Raw genomic sequence first — 18,279 nt, 5'->3', positions numbered from 1 at the left:
CTGTATATATACATTGGCATCTATGGTTCCAATGTACAAAAGTTTCTTCAGATTATTAAAATGATCTTCAACTAGGTCTACAAAAAAAATGGTTCTATGTCAAACTTTAAAATGTATTTTATCTTTATATAAAGATATAATATGAAGTTAGTGTATTAAAAAATCATAATTTATTATCATTTTGACCTCTGTTTCTACTGTCTCAAATGCAAAGGAGCCCAGGTCTGAAGTAATTAATCTAGTGATTTTTTTTTCCTTTACATGTATTTGCACAATAAGTAGGCCTATTTATTCAGAGTGAAAAGACCAGTAATTCATTACAGAATTTGACTGCTCATTCAAGCCCGCTTTTATAGTCAGTAGGCCTATTACATATTCTCAAAGGAATGAGTCTTTTTGACAATTCCAGTGAATAGAAAATAAACACATACACATGTGTTATCAGCACAAAATAACCCTACTCCTACCTACCTTTATCTTGGCAGTTTCTTCAGAAAGATATGTTTATATCTTATAAGATATCAGAAAGACAGGTAGAATGTGTTTCCACCCTGTCAAAGTCTATACCTATCTAATCTATAGCTAATCTGAATAAATAAATAAAAGTGTTAAATTGTGACAAATTTCAGATTTAAGGTTAAGGTTTAAGATTGCTAATATTGAACAACAATTTAAACAAACAGACAAGACTTTTAGTGACACAATAATAATAATAATAATAATAATATTAATAATAATAATAATAATAATCTAAGTGGGTCTTATTTGGTTAGGCTACTTATATAGGCTACTATTTTTAATGCCTAATATAGAGACAATGGCCGTGACAAATTACTTTGTAATGCGTTTTTTTTGATTACGACTTTTTCCAGAGTGTTTGTCCCATCCATAAAAACAAATACCCTTATAAAGGATATATGAAATAGTTGCTCTTTCATTGTTGTTTGAAGAGACATCACTATTTGTCCGTGCCTGCGCCACATTTTTGCGTCTTCTAAATGGTCGGACGATGGCCAACAATGCTGTCTATGTAGGCAGCTTCTCGGGATTTGAGCCACGGCCCGTGTGTGGCGTTGAGCGGGGTCCTCGCGCACACAGGAAGGAGAGAGGGCTGTTAGCTAGCAGACGGCGGGCATCTGTAAACAAGTCACTTTTATAAACCTCACAAATCAAACATACCTCACGCTGACTTGCTCATCCATTTGCATGGCTTTTGAAAGGTTGCTTTAAAAGCGTGTTTGGCTGTATACCCGCAAACTGTTCTACTATAACCGCAGGTTTGCGTTATTTACAGAGCTGGGATGCAAGCAGCTAACGTTAGAGAGCCGCGCACCCGACTGCACAGCTAAAGCGTCTGTCAGTACGAACCGCTTCACTTCATAAATATTCTCTCATCTGTATTAACATTATAAAATGACATGACATGTGTAACGGGGTGAAGTATTGCCAGTTTGACCGTAAGCTATGTTTTTAAAGGGCTTTGTTAGCTTGGCGAAGGTTTGTTTTTCTCAGTTAGCCTATGAGCTAATGCTAGTTCTTTAACATCCTCGTACAAAAAGCTCATAACTTTCAATTAATGCTATTATTTACGTAACGCCTGTAAAAAGTTGTTCTGTCGATCTAAAACAAATTCTCCGACAATTTTTGTTAAACTAATTTAGGCGAGGGTGACAGTCTAATTACACTGAGGTAAATTTGACTGACTGGAAAAAAAAACAGGAGTGTAATTATGTCCAATACAGTATTATAATGTTAAAATGCTTTGAAAGGAGTTAATGTTTCCATAAACAAGTCTTTGAGCTGGCTGGACCATTACTATGGAAGTTCCTGGAAGTGTCAGTGCAATACAGATGAAGGTGCACAGGACCAAAACTGATGGATACCAACAACTGCTGAGATGAATAACCCAGGAATCAAATGGTGATTATAATTAAATCTTTCTGCATTTAGCATCATTGCAGTTCAATATTTGTAGATCTTGAATGTTAAATTAAGATGTGATGTAGTTTTATGCCTGTTAATTCTAGTATTACACTTTTTACGTATATGTGGCCTGCATATGTATTGATTTATTTCTCTCTTCATATATTTGCTTCAGGTTTTGAAAATCTCCAATCATGGGTGATATGAAGACCCCTGATTTTGATGATCTCTTGGCTGCCTTTGACATCCCTGATGCAACCAGTTTGGATGCCAAAGAGGCCATTCACGGGAATCAAGATGAGGGAGAGGGACACCTTAAGCACACAGAGATGTGTATGGATGCCACGCTTTTGATCCCTCACCCAGTGCCTACAACCGATGCCCCTGCTGTCAGTGTTATAGTAAAGAACACTAGCCGCCAGAACTCCTATGAAAATCTTGTTGAGAAGGAGAGCTCTCATTTGGGGCACCTTTTACAAAATGGGTTCAAAAGTTCTGCAGGCTCACTGGAGACACATCCCTCCAGTTATCCAAGACTGGATAGCTCTTCTGTCAACGGAGACTGCTCAAGACGTTCCATGGAAAAGATTCCTGTCCTCTACAAGAATGAAAAAGTTCCCTCTCTATCAGCGTCTATGCCTCAGTTTAGCCCTATATCCAGCCCAGAATCTGAAGACATTCATAGCAATGGAATCGATGACCGTCCAAAATCTGCAGAGACCTCGTACTTCCCATCTGATTCACTCTTTACATCTTCACCTCTTCCTGTTTTAGACAATCATGGAAAACCAGATGCATCCTGCTTATCGTGCAATGAAAGACTTCCTGGTTCAAAAGGTGTGGATGATCTTGTGTGTGATGGCGCCTCTTTCAAATACGATATGGTTGAACAAAATTCTGAGACTAAGAGTGACAGCATCCAAGATTGTGAAACAAATGCATATCCAACTCTTGAGACAAATATTTCTTCTTCCCATCTATGCGTCAAAGCTCACAGCTCCAGATTATCCTCTTGCCTTGATGCATTAGCAGCCTTGAATGCTAAAAAGGATCCAGGTGGGCAAACAAATTCAAAGGATTTCCCAGTTACTCCAAAAGAGTCCATGAAAATGAGTCCAAAAATACCAGTATCACCAAGGAGCCCAAGAAGTCCTCTGGAGGTGGTGAAACGTTTCGCGAAACAGCCTGACAGCCCAATGAGTATATGCAGTGACAGCAGTGGTAAAGCATCTCCAGCTGTCGCTGCTGGCTCGCCTCCAGCCATCCCACGAGTCAGAATAAAGACAATCAAAACCTCATCTGGAGAAATCAAACGCACTGTCACAAGCATATTGCCAGACTCTGAAACTGAAGATCTCATGTCACCATTTGGGTCATCGCCATCTCAGTCCTCAGTTGAAGATGCCTTCTCGAAAACATTGCCTGTGTATCGTTCAGATGATACCATTTCAGAGGTCATTTTTGAAGATGGAAAGCAGGAAGCCTCAAAGACACCTTTACTGGGGAGCAAATCCAGCACAAAATCAGCGAGGAACACAAAGAAACCTCAAACCCAAAATAATGGTGATGCTCTAAAGGCAACACTTGGTGGCAATAAGCAAAAGAAGGCTTCTTCTGCTCAGATTGGTTCTTTTGCTAATACAAACTACCTTCCGAAGGCATTACACTTGGCAAACCTAAATCTAGTCCCACATAGCGTAGCTGCCTCGGTTACAGCAAGGTCTTCCACTAATAGACAGGAGCCCTCTCAGTTATCATCATCAATGGTGTGCAGTTCTGTACCACTGGTGCATCAAGTTAAAAAAGTCTCTCCAAACACACGAGCTGTTGTCCCAAATACTGCAGCTGGAACCTTAAACAGATTGTTGAATTACTCAAACCCAGTACCAACATATGTTCCCGACCTGAGTCCACCACCAGGCACCAATATCAAGCTCCCACCGCAAGGCTATTGCTGCCTAGAATGCGGAGACTCATTCGGGCTGGAAAAGAGTCTTGCTTACCATTACAGTCGTAGAAGTGTGCATATAGAAGTCGTGTGCACCCACTGCTCCAAAACATTGGTGTTTTTTAACAAATGTGCTCTCTTGGCACACGCTCGAGATCACAAGAACAAAGGCATGGTGATGCAGTGCACTCAGTTGTTTATGAAGCCCATTGCTGTTGACCAGATGTTGGCACCCACCAAGCCTAAGCAGTCTGTAAATCAGATACCTTGCGGGAACAACGCCACAGAGTCATCCAAAAGCCAGGTGGTCTTGCCACTTTATCCCGACAAAGTTATCAAACATGGATTCAAATGTCTGGACTGTAATAAACAGATGTCAGACTACACCGCACTTGCGGGTCACTATCAGAGGGCAACGGAGGCTAATGGTCTGGTGAGTCAAATCAATGAACTACTGGAATCACAAAACGTAACTTAGTGTAAATTATTACAAAATTACTAATTATTGTTTTTATATGGGTCAGTGACATGTCTTTTTGAATATATTAAATTACAAATGCAATTCAAACATACAATGACTGACTATACCATGTCTTATATTTTAAATTTCTGTATTAAATTAAGATATTTTTGTGGGTACATAAAATCAAAAACACTGAAATTATGAAAAGTATTTTGGCATAATCTTTTATAACTATTTATTCGATTTTTTTAAACCGCTTCACTGCTTTCTATTTCATGTTATTTGAAAAACCTCAAAAAAATGTTTTTTGAAAAAAAACGGAAAGGACTATGATAAGGTCAGTAAGTCTATGAAAATATCAGACATTTTACATTTTTATATAAGGCAAGATTAGTTAAGATGTGCTATGTGATATTTTAATTATGAATATAATCAATTCGGAATTAATAATTCATTATTAATAATTACATATGATAAAAAAAAACTTTGTTGAAACTTTCTAAAATATATTAAAATATTTTATATGATAAGATTTTATAATATATAAAAATACTTTAAACCTCATAAAAAAGTATATTAAAGAATGTTTTTGAAAATAAAGGTGAAATAAACTTGTTTTGAAGGTGTCAGAAAGAAATGTTATTACCTTTTACTTGATGGTCATTCTACTATATATAGAGAGAGAAGGATAGTTTTTCAAAACCATATGAAATCAATGTAAATACAAAGAATACATTTCAAAGAACTGGCATGTGTTCTGTATGAACATGTGACTTGTTCTTTTCTAGATTTTTTAAGAGATTTTTTTCCTTGTGTTTCTTGTGGACACTCTTCTGTGTCATTGACCCTTTTGACCCTGTTTGCTTTCTTCGATGCAGATGTGCAAGGTTTGCTCAATGTTGCTACCCAACAAGTGCAGCTACAGGGCCCATCAGCGAATTCACTCACACAAATCTCCTTATTGCTGTCCTGAATGTGGGGCACTCAGTCGCTCAGTGGACATCCAGAAGCATGTGAAAGAGAATTGTCTCCACTATTCCCGTAAAATTGGGTACTCGTAAGTACCTCGAACAGTGACCTCTAGACCAGTGAACTTCCGCTTTGAGACCATGAATGTCTTTTGTGTTGTCTTTGCTCACTCTCTCTCTGATTTGCTCAAATTTCTTTCAGATGTCTGCATTGTGAAATGCTTTTCATGTCCCTGTCCCTCTTAAAGACTCACATTGAGGAGAAGCATTGTGAGGTCTTCTATAAGTGCACTATCTGTCCTGTAGCCTTCAAATCTTCAGATGGCTGTCTGGTGCATGTAAAAAATAAGCATGGTGGCAGTGAACCCAACCATCAGTAAGTGCATCTACTGATCTGTCATACCATACATTGTCATAAAAAATGTTCCTAGAACTGTGTCGAGGAGTTACCTCTGGTTCATTCTGTGCAGGGTGATCTACAAGTGTTCCTGTGAAACAGTCTTTAAGAGGAAGCAGTTGTTGTATCAACATTTTCATCATCGTATATGTGTGTTCAAGTGTCCAGATTGCACTTCATTCTTCCCAGAGAAACTACTTTTGGTGCAACATTTCAAGGTTTGTAGCTACTTTTAGTGCTGTTGGTCATTGCAATGTGTGACTGACACAGTTTCTGTCATCTAGTGTAATTGGGGAAATTGTGCACATATTGTCTTATCAAACTGTAATTTTAGCTTTAGTTAGCTTAGTTTAGACTATTAAAATGTTTACATGCACTTTGAAAGTCTGATTTCAATCAGGCTAAAGCAATCATTTATTTATTTCTTTTTTAGATGTCATGTATACGCTTTTGTCAGAAAGAAATTGTAACTGCCAGATGAAGTCGGACGAACAGACCTAAATTCTAACAGAATGCGATCGTAGCTTGGCTTTGTCCAGCTTGTATACATGTTAATCAGACTACAACTGGCCTTGGTATTGTGCACTTGCTCCAAGGTGACGTTTAATGTTTGATATTACGTCAAATATTTGATTACGCATTGTCATGTATACTTATGTGACAAAAACCAGCTGTAGCTGAATTATAACTCTGCATGTAAGTTTACTTATGAAGGGAAAACTTAACTGAATAATGTATTTAGTGCTTTTAGAAGGAGGTGTGAGTTTATTCCATACACATTTTATACATAATGCTTCTGTCTGGGACTACAAGACATTGACATTTAAGACATTTAGCAGATGCTCTTAACCAACTTATGAAAAGTGCTTTATATGAGACTGTTGTGATCAGCAGCATGTAGATCAGCAGGTAAGCATACAATTAAGAACATTATTAAATGAAGTACTTTCTGTACATATGCAAGTAAGTACTGTCCGAATAAATTGAATAATGTACATATATTGTAGTATTTTCCAGAATATGTCACATTTTTTCATTATCTGAAATGTGTGCAACATGTATTTCAAAGCATCTTATATAATGCAAGTAGCGTCAAGGACGCAAAACATGCAAAGCACACATTTGGAGCCCAAGTGTTTTTGTATAGCGCATTTCTCACATGCTGGTAGTTTGTTTGACTTAAAATAAATGTATAATAAATTGTGTTTATAATGAATGCCACTATATTTAATGTTTTAAAGGGGTCATATGATGTTGCTAAAAAGAACATTATTTTGTGTATTTGTCCGTGAGTCAGAACAGCCGGCATTGTAGTCTACTCTACCAGGATCAGGAAACAGTCCTCCATAAAATGTGCTAGACACATCTGAATATTTGGGTTGAACTGTTCTGGAACAGTGTTATAAATACAACTTAACCACTGATTTCTAGTTGTGTCCTCTTTTGGAAGGCCAAACAAAGTAGTTTCACTTTCAGGCCGGCGGCCTAGAGTGAGCGGAGGCCGGCGGATTCGATGAAGGAGTGGCCTTGCGAAAAGAGGTGGGCTTGCGGCAACCACATGTAACGACCCCGGGCTGGACTCCGCTTCGTCCACGGTGAAAGCCGATCCGGCAATCCACAGCAAAGTTGATGTATTTCCTCAGCGACCAGCACGGATCAGCTCCAGACATGACGAAGCCGGCGTTATGCAAATCTTCCCAAATCGTGACGTAGACATGTGGGGGCGTGCTAGAACGAGCCGTTTTAGGTAGGCGTGGTTGACTCTTAACTTTTATAAAGAATATCTCTTTGGATTTGAGGCTTTAGTCTTTGCAACTTTACAGATCTTCTTTGTGCACCAAGAGCTTGTATCACTTCAAAGAGAAAGGAAAAATTGAAATCGCATCATGTGACCCCTTTAAAGTAAAATTTTTCATTCCTGTTTGGATCTAAATGCTGTTAAATTTAGAGTATGTGTCAAACTCAGCTCCTGGTGGGCCACTGTCCTGCAGAGTTTAGCTCCACCCAACTCCAACACACCTGCCTGGGAATTTCTAGGACTCATGAAGATTTTGATTAGCTGGATCAGGTGTGTTTAATTGGGATTGGAGCTAAACTCTGCAGGACAGTGGCCCTCCAGGAGCGGAGTTTGACACCCTTGATTTATAGTATTTTTTTGTGAGCATTTGTTTTGTGTAGTTTACCAGTATTTTACATTATTTCTGATTGTAATAATGAAATAAAATAAAATGTTTTTTTTCCTCTTTACAACGCAAGTTTGACCCGCTGTGACTTATAGTCATGTGCGACTTATTTTCTGGAAAATATGGTACAATAAAACCTAGTGCAAATAAACAAGCCCATGCAAGATTCTTTTTCAAGTTAACCCCAATATTTTTGAAAGAGGTCATATTTGCATTTTGCATGAGCTGCGTGAGTTTGATTGCATGCTGGGAGGCATGAAGTAGTCAAGATGAGAGTATGTCAGTTGCGGTGGGGTGCTTGCAAATGACAGGTGGTCATTCAGTGTAACTTTTTTTTTTGGGAGACATGTTTGATTTGTCAAGTAATTACAATAAATTTTAACTACAGATAAGGCAGACTGCTGTAACTTGATGAATGCAGTCAACACAGAGTAACAAAAGTATACAAAACGGTCCATTAACATGGGATGTATTCAGTTTAGATTGCAGGATAAACTAAAAAAAAAATTAGAAAAAGAATTTTGTAGCATAATACTGTGGCAGAATGAAAGCGCCAGGAGAGATTTTTGTGATCTTGTGGTTGCATTGTGGAAACAGAGCAGGTCATTTATTTTTTGAATCTGCCACCGCTATTTCCCATGTCATTGTCTACTGCCACAGCACTAGAGATGTCTCATCTCATCAGTGCTGACCTGAAGAACAAGAGTGGTACTGTATTATGCAGATATTTAAAAATTATTCATATTTAAAAAGTCTAATAAATTGTCTGTTTCATCTGCAGACTGTTCATGGTGGAGTTTTCAGAGGTGAAGCAGAAAAAAGTCCCAAAAAAACAGAGACAACATCTTTCTCTGATAAAATGTCACCACAAAAACTTCAACCAGGGTTGACCAAACCGGTAAATGAGGCCTGCATGAAGGGAAGAGAGAGCTCTGCTGCACAGAAGTCAGGTGCTGGAGTTAGAATGAAGAATGCTGGTTGGACCTGTGGAGAATGCCTCCTGTGGGTTCCCGACAGAGAGACCTACATCAATCACATGAAGACCAGCCATGGCAAGGTGAAAATCTTTGCGGTGCATGTGAGATTTTGCATTTGATTGATTTGCAAGTACTCCTTTTTTTTCTTTTTGCTCTAGTCAATTTGTGATCCAAAATCCTTACATTTGAACATGCCTGTCTTTTTGCAGTCAATAAAGAGGCACCCATGTCGGCTATGTGAAAGTTCCTTCAATTCACCCTTGAGTCTTAAACGACACCTTCGAAGTGACCACGATGGAAGAAGGAAAGTTTACACATGCTGGTAAAATCACTATACTGTATAATTAAAAAGTGATTTAATGTTCTCAGAAGTTTTATCAACATTTATTTTGCACTTTTCTTAAGAGTACAACTTTGTGTTGTATTTTTCTTTATAAACCCTGAAGGTACTGCACAACTGAAAGGATATCTTTCACTAAACACTCTATGCTAAAGAACCACATCAGCTTGATGCATGGAATCAAGAATCCAGATTTCAGCCAAATGGCAAAGCTAGCATCTCAGGAGGTGGGCAAACCCACAGGCGAGGTAATCTTCTTTTATTTATTTTATAGAAACATTATATCAGATTAAAAACTGAACGCGGCTGCTCAATGCAGCGTGCCGAACGTCGCATCACAGATCAGATTTTATTTATCCAGTGAGGAGAGTGAGTCGAGCTGACTGACAAGAAGAGTGAGGTGAGGTGAGACAGACAAGACGATGGCGGATGATTTAGTTTCGAAACGAGATGCAAAAGCGCCTGTTTGGCAATATTTTGGATTTTGAAAAGCCTGTTGACTTTTGCCGTTTATCTAATGTGATTTTGGAAGTTTTTTTAAACATCCGTTTCTTATTTAATTGGTTCCACATTGTTTGCTGATTTTTACTTTATTTAAACTTGGTGTTATTTATTTTATTTTACATCAAGGTGTAGGCCGTGCCTCCAAGCTTTTTTACTCGTTTTGCTAATAAACGTTCTACGTTTCTTATTTATTTGGTTATATATTATACATGTTTACTTAGCCTATTTACAGTTTTGTATACCTATTTAAACTTTATGCAAGTTATTTGTTGTTTTATATTAGGCATAGCCTGCCCTATAGCATGGTGTATTTTTTATTTGTTTTGTTAATAAAAGTTCTATGTTTTATATATAGGCTAAAGTGTGTTTGACGTTGTATTTTGTTGTTGCATTCAAGCAATTGACGCCGAACTGCCGCTAATTCGAGTGAAAGTAAAATGTGCACGGCGCTTTTAAGCTATTTAAAAGCGAAGGAAAAGGGGGGAAAATTCAAACGAACTAAAAACGAACAATTGCTTTTTGCCGAATTGCCGCTATTTGAAAGTGAAAGTAAAATGCGTACGCAGCTTTTACAAGCTATTTAAAAGTGAAGGAAAGCTAGGAGAAGAGGGAACGCCCTGCCCCCACGGTGATACCGGTGTTGTCACACGTCGATTAATCGGTGGGAAAATTTCCTCACCGTCACAACCCTACTACATTTTCCTCTTTCAGAAGCTGAAAAGAAAAGCAGAGGGGGCTCATGGAGTAGCAGGAAATGGGGAAACATCATACAGCGTCAGTGCCAAGCGACATAAGCCACTTTATCTCTGCGCCAAATGTGGCTTTAAATCTGAGGACCAGGCCCAGTTTCAGGAGCACATACCTCAACACACAACCGACAGCGACACACCCCAGTGCCAGCACTGCGGCCTGTGTTTCACATCTCAGTTAGCACTCAGCAGACACCTCACCATTGTACATAAGGTCAAAGAACCGGAGGAGCATGAGGACTGTAACGAAGAGGACGCAGGGAAAGGACAAGAACACTCAACAGACTTGAGCGATGAAACCGTACCTCTTTCAGCAAAAAAGACTGGCCTGTCCACAGAGAAGGAGCAAAGCAAACTCCACAGTGAGCCCACAGACAGTGCTTTCAACATCAGTAACAACACGCAGGCATCAGAAGCAAGTGGATTTGAGGAAGAAAAGGCCTGAACAGAAGAAAGGACTCCAATGGAAAGCTGCTAATCAACTTAATTGCAAGCAATGGTTGCTGAATATGCAGCTGATAAATGTGGTACTGGAAACATGTTGCCTTACAGTGAAATACTATATCTCATGTCATTTATCACATAAATGAAATAATGTTTAAAACAGACACTCCTTCAGAGTTTTATTGCATTATTTGGATTAACTTGACTGTTAAATTCATGCAATTGTCACTTTTTTACTGCTTGTCCATCTTATGTATGTGGATAATCATAATTTAGTTTTGTGTAATTGCAAAAGCATCATGTCAGTGTATTACAGTGTTTTGCTACAGAGCAAATGTATGTTTTTGTTCATGTACCACGTCAAATCTGTCTTGGGTACATTACAACGCAGGAAATGTTATGTATGTTACTCAGTGTAGCCATAAGTGAGACAGTCATTTAATATTTTGACTGTTTTCAGGGTCACCAAAAAATGCTGAAGAATTTAGTACATTTGATGGTCAATCTTTGGTGGTGCTTATGCTGTGCTGGTCTTGAAGGAAGGGCAGGTCTGATGTTTATTTTATATTTATTAGGTAGCGTGCTTGTATCACACAAAGCTAAACATCTGTAACTGCATTGCTACTATGGAGAGTACATTATTCTAAATGGTATTCACTTAAACCCAGGTATCTGCACTCAAAGAAAGTATATTTTCATATTAATTCCATGTAGGTTAGTAGTTTCAATGGCATTTATATTCAATGAGCCATTCTTACAATCAAATTGAGCACTTTTGTAAATGCTTGTATGGAAAAAATAATTTACATATTAAAGACATCAGAGACAACTACAGTTTGTGCCATCAGCAGAGGTTTGGTGTTTTGGGGGCCTTCAAAATGTAAAATACAAAGATTACTATTGTTTTTGTCATTCGATTTTTCACCAATAGCGTTTCAGATTAAACCTTTATGTCTGATACGTTTAAATCTGCCATGAAACGGTTTTCCTAGTGTGAAAAACGTCTCATACTTACTTAGATGACTATTTCTCAGGATGTTATTTTTAAGTCAGTTTCTGTACAGACATAACTTAAAGTCTTGGATACAAAAAGCCGCTATTGCCTAGGAAAGGTAGATACGCACTGACCTTTTGTGACAACACGTCTCACTAGCAGGTCATGTTTTATTGTGTTCTCTTGTTTATCGAACAGCTATTACAAAAGATACATAATTGGAATTTTAGTTTGTTGAACAGAATTAACAAAAGTATTATAATTCAGGAGCCAGCTATACATACATATATTTAAAATGAAACGACAACCTATCATCTTTCATTAGTTTTTTTTCTTCCTCTTCTTACCGGAAGTAACGCAACCAGAGAAGTCGCCGCGTATCCGCTAACTATAGCAGTGGCGGCGAAACGTTTGCAAAAAAAGATCAATTTTGCAATTATTCTAATTGATCTTTGTCGTACATATTTAATCTACAGATAAAATGTTATCATTAGACTTCCTCGACGATGTCCGGCGAATGAATAAGCGGCAGGTGTGTATTTATTTAGCCAGTTAGCTCGGCGCTTCCTCTGCTTTGCGCTCTCTTACTACGTTACACGTCAGCTTGAATGGCAGTGGCTTTAACGTTTTATACATATTATTAGTGCTCTTTATTGCGAGTTGTAGAGATGAAATATGATTTGAATGACTTTGAATATTTTGTTGTTGAGTAGGTGTAAACAAGGAAGTCGGCTTTTTACAAAAGCTGCTACTCTGTTATCCTGTGCTATTCATTTATATATTACAGTACTTTGACTTTAAGGCATTACACTACAAGAGATCTCAAATCTGCATCAATCATCATTATTTTTTACTAACAACACATACTTTCGCTAGTAAATTTAAGCAAACTGGGAGCCAAAGAAAAAGCCATCTGATGTTTAGCTTCTCGTGTTTTTCAGCTTTACTATCAGGTGCTGAATTTTGGAATGATTGTATCTTCAGCCTTGATGATCTGGAAAGGATTGATGGTTGTAACTGGGAGTGAAAGCCCGATTGTGGTTGTTCTCAGGTAATATTTTGCAGCATGCTTTGTTACCTTTTACATAATACGGTTTCAGTTGTTTCATTTCAAAATGAGTGATTATCCAGGACTGTTGTACTACACTGTACTTTTATTTACAGAGCCAATAAATCTAATTTTTTTACTGTAGAAACTGGGCAAGTCAGAATGTAAAAGTGAGTGTTAAATGTCCTTATCCAGCAATCACAAAGCAAACCGGAAAACTAAATGCATTGGTAAAAAATGTATGGAAACCCTGAGGATGTTTTCAGTTTATTTATGCATGTGTTGTTATGGATTGCTGCACTGTAAGAAAAAATATTGAGAACAACAACAAAAAAAGTACTGGTGAATTTCTTCCAGGACATTATCCATTAAATTTATGGAAACTTCCTTCAACTAAAATACAACATAATGCAATGCGTAATTCAAAATACAGGTAAAACACGTTTGAAAAATTCCATCATTTTAGCATTGGGCCCTATTTTTTTATAGACTTTTCTTAAAATGTGTGTGACTTTAGAGTGTTTTTGAACCTGCATGTTTTAATTTTGAAATCAGTTTATGAATCTTATTTTTGAAAATGATTTCTTAAAACCAGCTTTTTGTTGGGAAGCCAAATATGCAACCCACTAGGATGTTTGAAACATAATTGAGGCATATGATTCAAATGCTGCACAAGACAATACAAATTATTACATTTACATCAGTGAAGTGTAATTATTAATGTCATTATTATTGTAGTGGAAGCATGGAGCCTGCGTTTCACAGAGGAGACCTCCTCTTTCTCACAAATCGTGTTGAAGATCCAATCAGAGTGGGAGAGATTGTTGTGTTCAGGATTGAGGGAAGAGAAATTCCCATTGTACACAGAGTCCTAAAAATTCATGAAAAGTAAGTACCGTATACTTAAAGATGCATGTTTAAAACGTACAAAAATGCAAGTTTTCCTGAATGAGAGAGTGTTCACACGCAGTACATTTTCACCATAGCTTGGGCTGAAAATATTAAAGGTGCTGTAAGTGATTTCTGAGAAACGCTGTTGAAAGTGGATCGGACCGAGCATCAAAACACACTTCTAGCCAATCACCAGTAAGGGGCGTGTCCACTCATGATAGGGGAGTTGCCTGTGCTGCATAGCATGTTTGTGAATTTGGGGGCGGAGCTATTAAGATAGAGGTGTGATCCTTTTGGGTAGGGGGCGGGGCATGTATGTTTTGGTGATTTCAAATATAAACAGAGTTTCTCAAAAATCACTTACTGCACCTTTAATTGAGATGGTGTGCTTGTTTTTAACAAGATCCCAGTCTAATTCACATCATGAAGAGTTTAGATTATCAGGGATAGAGCTGTATGTATTCGTATTAAGTTGTGCCTTTTGTGGTTTTCTGATCATACTGCCTGTCTTTGTTCCTTCCAATAACATTGATCTCTACTGATTTCAGAGAAAATGGTGATGTCAAGTTCTTGACGAAAGGTGACAATAATTCTGTGGATGACAGAGGCCTTTACAAGCAGGGACAGCACTGGTTGGAGAAGAAAGACGTGGTGGGAAGAGCAAGGGGGTAAGAATCCCTAGTCATCTTTAAGCAAATAAATCAGATCTAGTTTAGAGTGCTTTCATGTCTGACTTTTCTGCAAGCTCTTTTGGTGCGATTTTACTGGCTACAACGCTCTGATTGGTGGGACTTTCTGCACAGCAAAATGGGCAATGTAGTTTTACATTAAGAATTCCACTGTTAAAATTATGTGGGCTGATGGCTTCAACGAAAGCATATACCATTGATTAACAACCTCATAGCTCACAACAGATTTGCCTGTAAAGGTTTATATAGTTTATTGTTAAAAATATATTTCCCCATGGAGAAAGTTTTACTTCCAGAAGCCAACTGTTGCACTCTAATGTAAGTTCTATTTATTGCATGTCATTACATTGCTTTGCACATGTCACTGTATTTCTGATCACACTTCCTCGATGACAGGTTTGTGCCTTACATTGGAATTGTCACAATTTTGATGAATGACTACCCCAAATTTAAGGTATGTAATGAATACTGTTTAAATGATGAGAAGTGGTTACATCGCAGTTGTTCTAACACTTGTTCTTTGTTCCCTGACAGTATGCTGTACTGTGTTTGCTCGGGCTGTTTGTTTTGGTACACAGAGAATGAAGAATTTCAAGAGTAACGCCATCAGGGAACACGCGTCCGTCTTGTGACCAGTTTTTATGGTGTTTTTTCCTGCACTTGCTCTTAGGTCTGAGACAAAGGTCAAATGATCATTTTCTCTGTTTAATGACAATGCAAACACAAAAATTACTGGAAGAATTTGTATTTGTTACTTTTCCATGTCATACCAAATTCAGTTTTTGTTTGATCTGACTTTACAGCTGTACTTGCACCATATGTCAAGATCTAACTCTTTCTTAAAGGCGAAATTTTGTATTGAATAAAAATGTTGAGCCAAATTTGAAAGTGTATTCTTTTATAAATACATTCTTCTTGTTCATTCTCGTAATTTCTTATGAAAAGTGTTTTTGTATTATATTAGGAGTCACACACTGGGGGGAAAAAGTGTAAAATTTTTTACTCTGAAATTGCTAACATTTCACCAACAATTACAATGAAATGGCACGTAACACAATGAATTAAATGTGACATTTTGAGGTAGAAAACCTGAAATAGTGTTTTATTGTAAAACAAAGATTACACAGTAGTCTTTTTTTATTTATAAAATCATTTTTACAGTGTATAGTCTTTATACAGCAGCCAGATGTGTATCATAAATATAACAAATGCATAAAATATTTCCTGTAAGTATGCTTAGAAAATGTGCAGCTTATAATGCTTTATTCAAGCATTATGTGTAAGTAGATATTAGTATCTTTAAATTCAGTTAGTTATTTACCCTGCGATTCAAATGAGACATCTATTTTAATATATATATTTAAATAGATATATCTTATCAAGTCATAGTAGTAGTTCCTCAGAATCATTCTGTCTTTATTACATGCATGCGATTCCTACGCTTTATGAATTCGCAACGCCTCAACGTTTTTCAATTATATTTCAATTCAATTCAATTAAATTGCATGCGCACAGCCAACGCACGTCACATATTGTTTCCCATCCTCATTCAAACAGACTAAACATGCGCTGTCTTTATGTGAGTTCAGTGACTAAAACTATGACCTCAGAGCCGTTTGGCATCCCACCCCAATGTGCCCCTATAAATACCGCCTGCAGAAGAACGAAGAGCGCTTGCGATCATTGAATCTGAACGGAGGAATCCATCTACAGTTACTTGAGAAGATGGCAGTGAGTTCTGAAGATGGACATTGCAAATATAGACTGGTTGCTTTCATTATGCTATTTAACATATCGTTAAGCACCGCAGTCAGTCTCGATTTAACGGAGTTGCGAAATAAAGTTTCCAAAATAAATGTGCATCCACGTGGGAATCTCTGGGCAACAGGTATGTTTTCATTTAATCTTGAATTCAGTGGTTGTGCAATTACAGTACAACTACTAAATCCGTTTTTTGGACTCCTTCAGGTCATTTCATGGGCAAGAAGAGTATTCCAAGCAGCCAGTTCCAGGACTCTCCATTCTCCTCAAAGCTCCCCAGGAATACTATGGGCGAATCAGGGAGTTGGGGGGATTTGAGGGAGATGATTACTCAGGAGGTGCTCAAAGTTGCTCTTCAGGCTCAGCTTGAAGATCCAAAGAGGACACAGGATCTTTATAATCAGGTGATTAGAGCTATTTACAGAATTGGTCAACCAAATGTACTTAAAGTAAAGTGTTAAAATAGTACATTGATGCTTTGTGGTTATACATTTTCTTCATTCATTTTTTCAGGATACGGACTTCATGGTAAAGCTTTTGAAAAACTACATTGAAAAAAGGAACCTATAGTGACAATGCTGCTGATATAATTGTAATAAAATGTTATTTTGACAAACCTTACAGTTGTGTACACCATCTATATGCGTATGGTAGATATGCTTATTATTAATATTAAGATGTATTTTCACAGCAGTTAAATGTTGAAATGGCAACAAAATATTTATTTTTCATTCAACTGCTGTAACTATGGCTGGATATCTGAAAGAATATAATGAATGTGTGGATGGATTGATGAATGAATGAATGAATGCGTTATAGGCAAGTTATTTAAAAATCTATTTTAAAAAACAAATGAAACCACAAATCAGTCTCATTTTACTCTATTGGACCTAAGATTTTATTATTATTATTATAATTTTCTTTCAAATGAGCAACTATGACTAAGCAGACGTCTCATAGAAACTAACAAACAACAGTGGAAGGATCAAACTCTAATTATGGTAAAAAGCTCCCTTTGGGTTTGCCCTGAGATTTCCCATGCAAGGCTTTTGAGCATTGGTACATGAGGTAAGAAATGTGTTTTGTTTGTTTGTTTGATTATTATTATTTTTGCATTGTTTTATTTTTTATTGTGTATTTATTTATTTAGTAATCATTCAGATTTTAATAACCTTTACAGTTGTTCTTGAATAGTAATGTGAGGCTGGGTACAATGGGCACTTTTTGGTAAAATATAGAGCACCATTAAAATGTGTGCACACTGTGAACAAAATGTTCATTTATTTATTATTAACAATTATTTCTAATTTAATCAATAACATGGACATAGGCCTAAGTATTACAATTATTGAGATTTGTTTGAGAATTTTTTAGAATAAAAACTGAAACTGAACATAAATGTAACATTAACATGGATAAAATAAAATAAAATAAAAATACATACATTAAAAAGCAACTTAGCTTATTAAAACTCATTGCCATACAGCCTCTTGTATGTGTGTGTGTGTGAAGGGAGAGATCCTCATAAGCAGTCTCAACCAATAAAAATGTAACTGGGTTTGCAATGTAATTATTTAAAATTGTAATTAATGTGCAACTGTACGTTTTAATTGATAATAGCTGTAATAAAATGAGTGTGTGTAATGTGTGTGGTGGTTGTTTGGGTATGTGCACATTTATGGATGCTGCATTCATGCAATGTAAATAAGACATATACCTGTACAAGCAACTTAAATTCTTTAAATAACCTATTGTTTGTTTAATGTACCATTTTAATGAACGGCAAGGCTATTCAAAAAATATATTTTTAAAGTCAGTTCATAAAGTTGTTCCTTTCAGCTGATGTAGGCTAGGATATATAAAATGGGAACACAAATAAATAGTATTTTTCATAACATACGTAGTTTTGCGAATTATTTTGCAAATCTCAGCATTTTATCTTACAGAGACAACCAATATGTGATAACCCTGATTGCACAAGTACATCACAGAGATGTCTA

General features: G+C 37.0%; 3 protein-coding genes across 3 annotated transcripts; all 3 read left to right on the top strand.

Annotated features, from left to right (window-relative positions):
• The first annotated feature begins 1,414 nt into the window (after positions 1-1,414).
• On the top strand, positions 1,415-11,730 carry LOC107690356 (zinc finger protein 592-like). Its single transcript, XM_016488657.1, has 9 exons — positions 1,415-1,920; positions 2,099-4,304; positions 5,213-5,391; positions 5,505-5,678; positions 5,773-5,917; positions 8,664-8,939; positions 9,069-9,181; positions 9,306-9,447; positions 10,415-11,730. Exons 2-9 carry the CDS (start codon positions 2,118-2,120, stop codon positions 10,895-10,897), a joined length of 3,699 nt encoding a protein of 1,232 aa, XP_016344143.1. The 5' UTR covers positions 1,415-1,920; positions 2,099-2,117; the 3' UTR covers positions 10,898-11,730.
• A 476-nt stretch (positions 11,731-12,206) lies between these two features.
• Positions 12,207-15,391, top strand: LOC107690358 (signal peptidase complex catalytic subunit SEC11A-like). Its single transcript, XM_016488660.1, has 6 exons — positions 12,207-12,422; positions 12,832-12,941; positions 13,677-13,826; positions 14,378-14,497; positions 14,915-14,972; positions 15,053-15,391. Exons 1-6 carry the CDS (start codon positions 12,372-12,374, stop codon positions 15,101-15,103), a joined length of 540 nt encoding a protein of 179 aa, XP_016344146.1. The 5' UTR covers positions 12,207-12,371; the 3' UTR covers positions 15,104-15,391.
• An 849-nt stretch (positions 15,392-16,240) lies between these two features.
• On the top strand, positions 16,241-16,849 carry LOC107690403 (neuromedin-B-like). The gene is made up of 3 exons (XM_016488736.1): positions 16,241-16,406; positions 16,487-16,683; positions 16,793-16,849. The coding sequence occupies exons 1-3, from the start codon at positions 16,244-16,246 to the stop codon at positions 16,847-16,849; spliced, it is 417 nt and encodes a 138-aa protein (XP_016344222.1). The 5' UTR covers positions 16,241-16,243.
• Positions 16,850-18,279: the final 1,430 nt, after the last annotated feature.

Source organism: Sinocyclocheilus anshuiensis, unplaced genomic scaffold (assembly GCF_001515605.1).
Source record: "Sinocyclocheilus anshuiensis isolate Anshui unplaced genomic scaffold, SAMN03320099.WGS_v1.1 scaffold609, whole genome shotgun sequence".
NCBI lineage: Eukaryota > Metazoa > Chordata > Actinopteri > Cypriniformes > Cyprinidae > Sinocyclocheilus > Sinocyclocheilus anshuiensis.
Note: the sequence above shows the minus strand (reverse complement) of the source record. Positions and strands in the feature narration are given on the sequence as shown.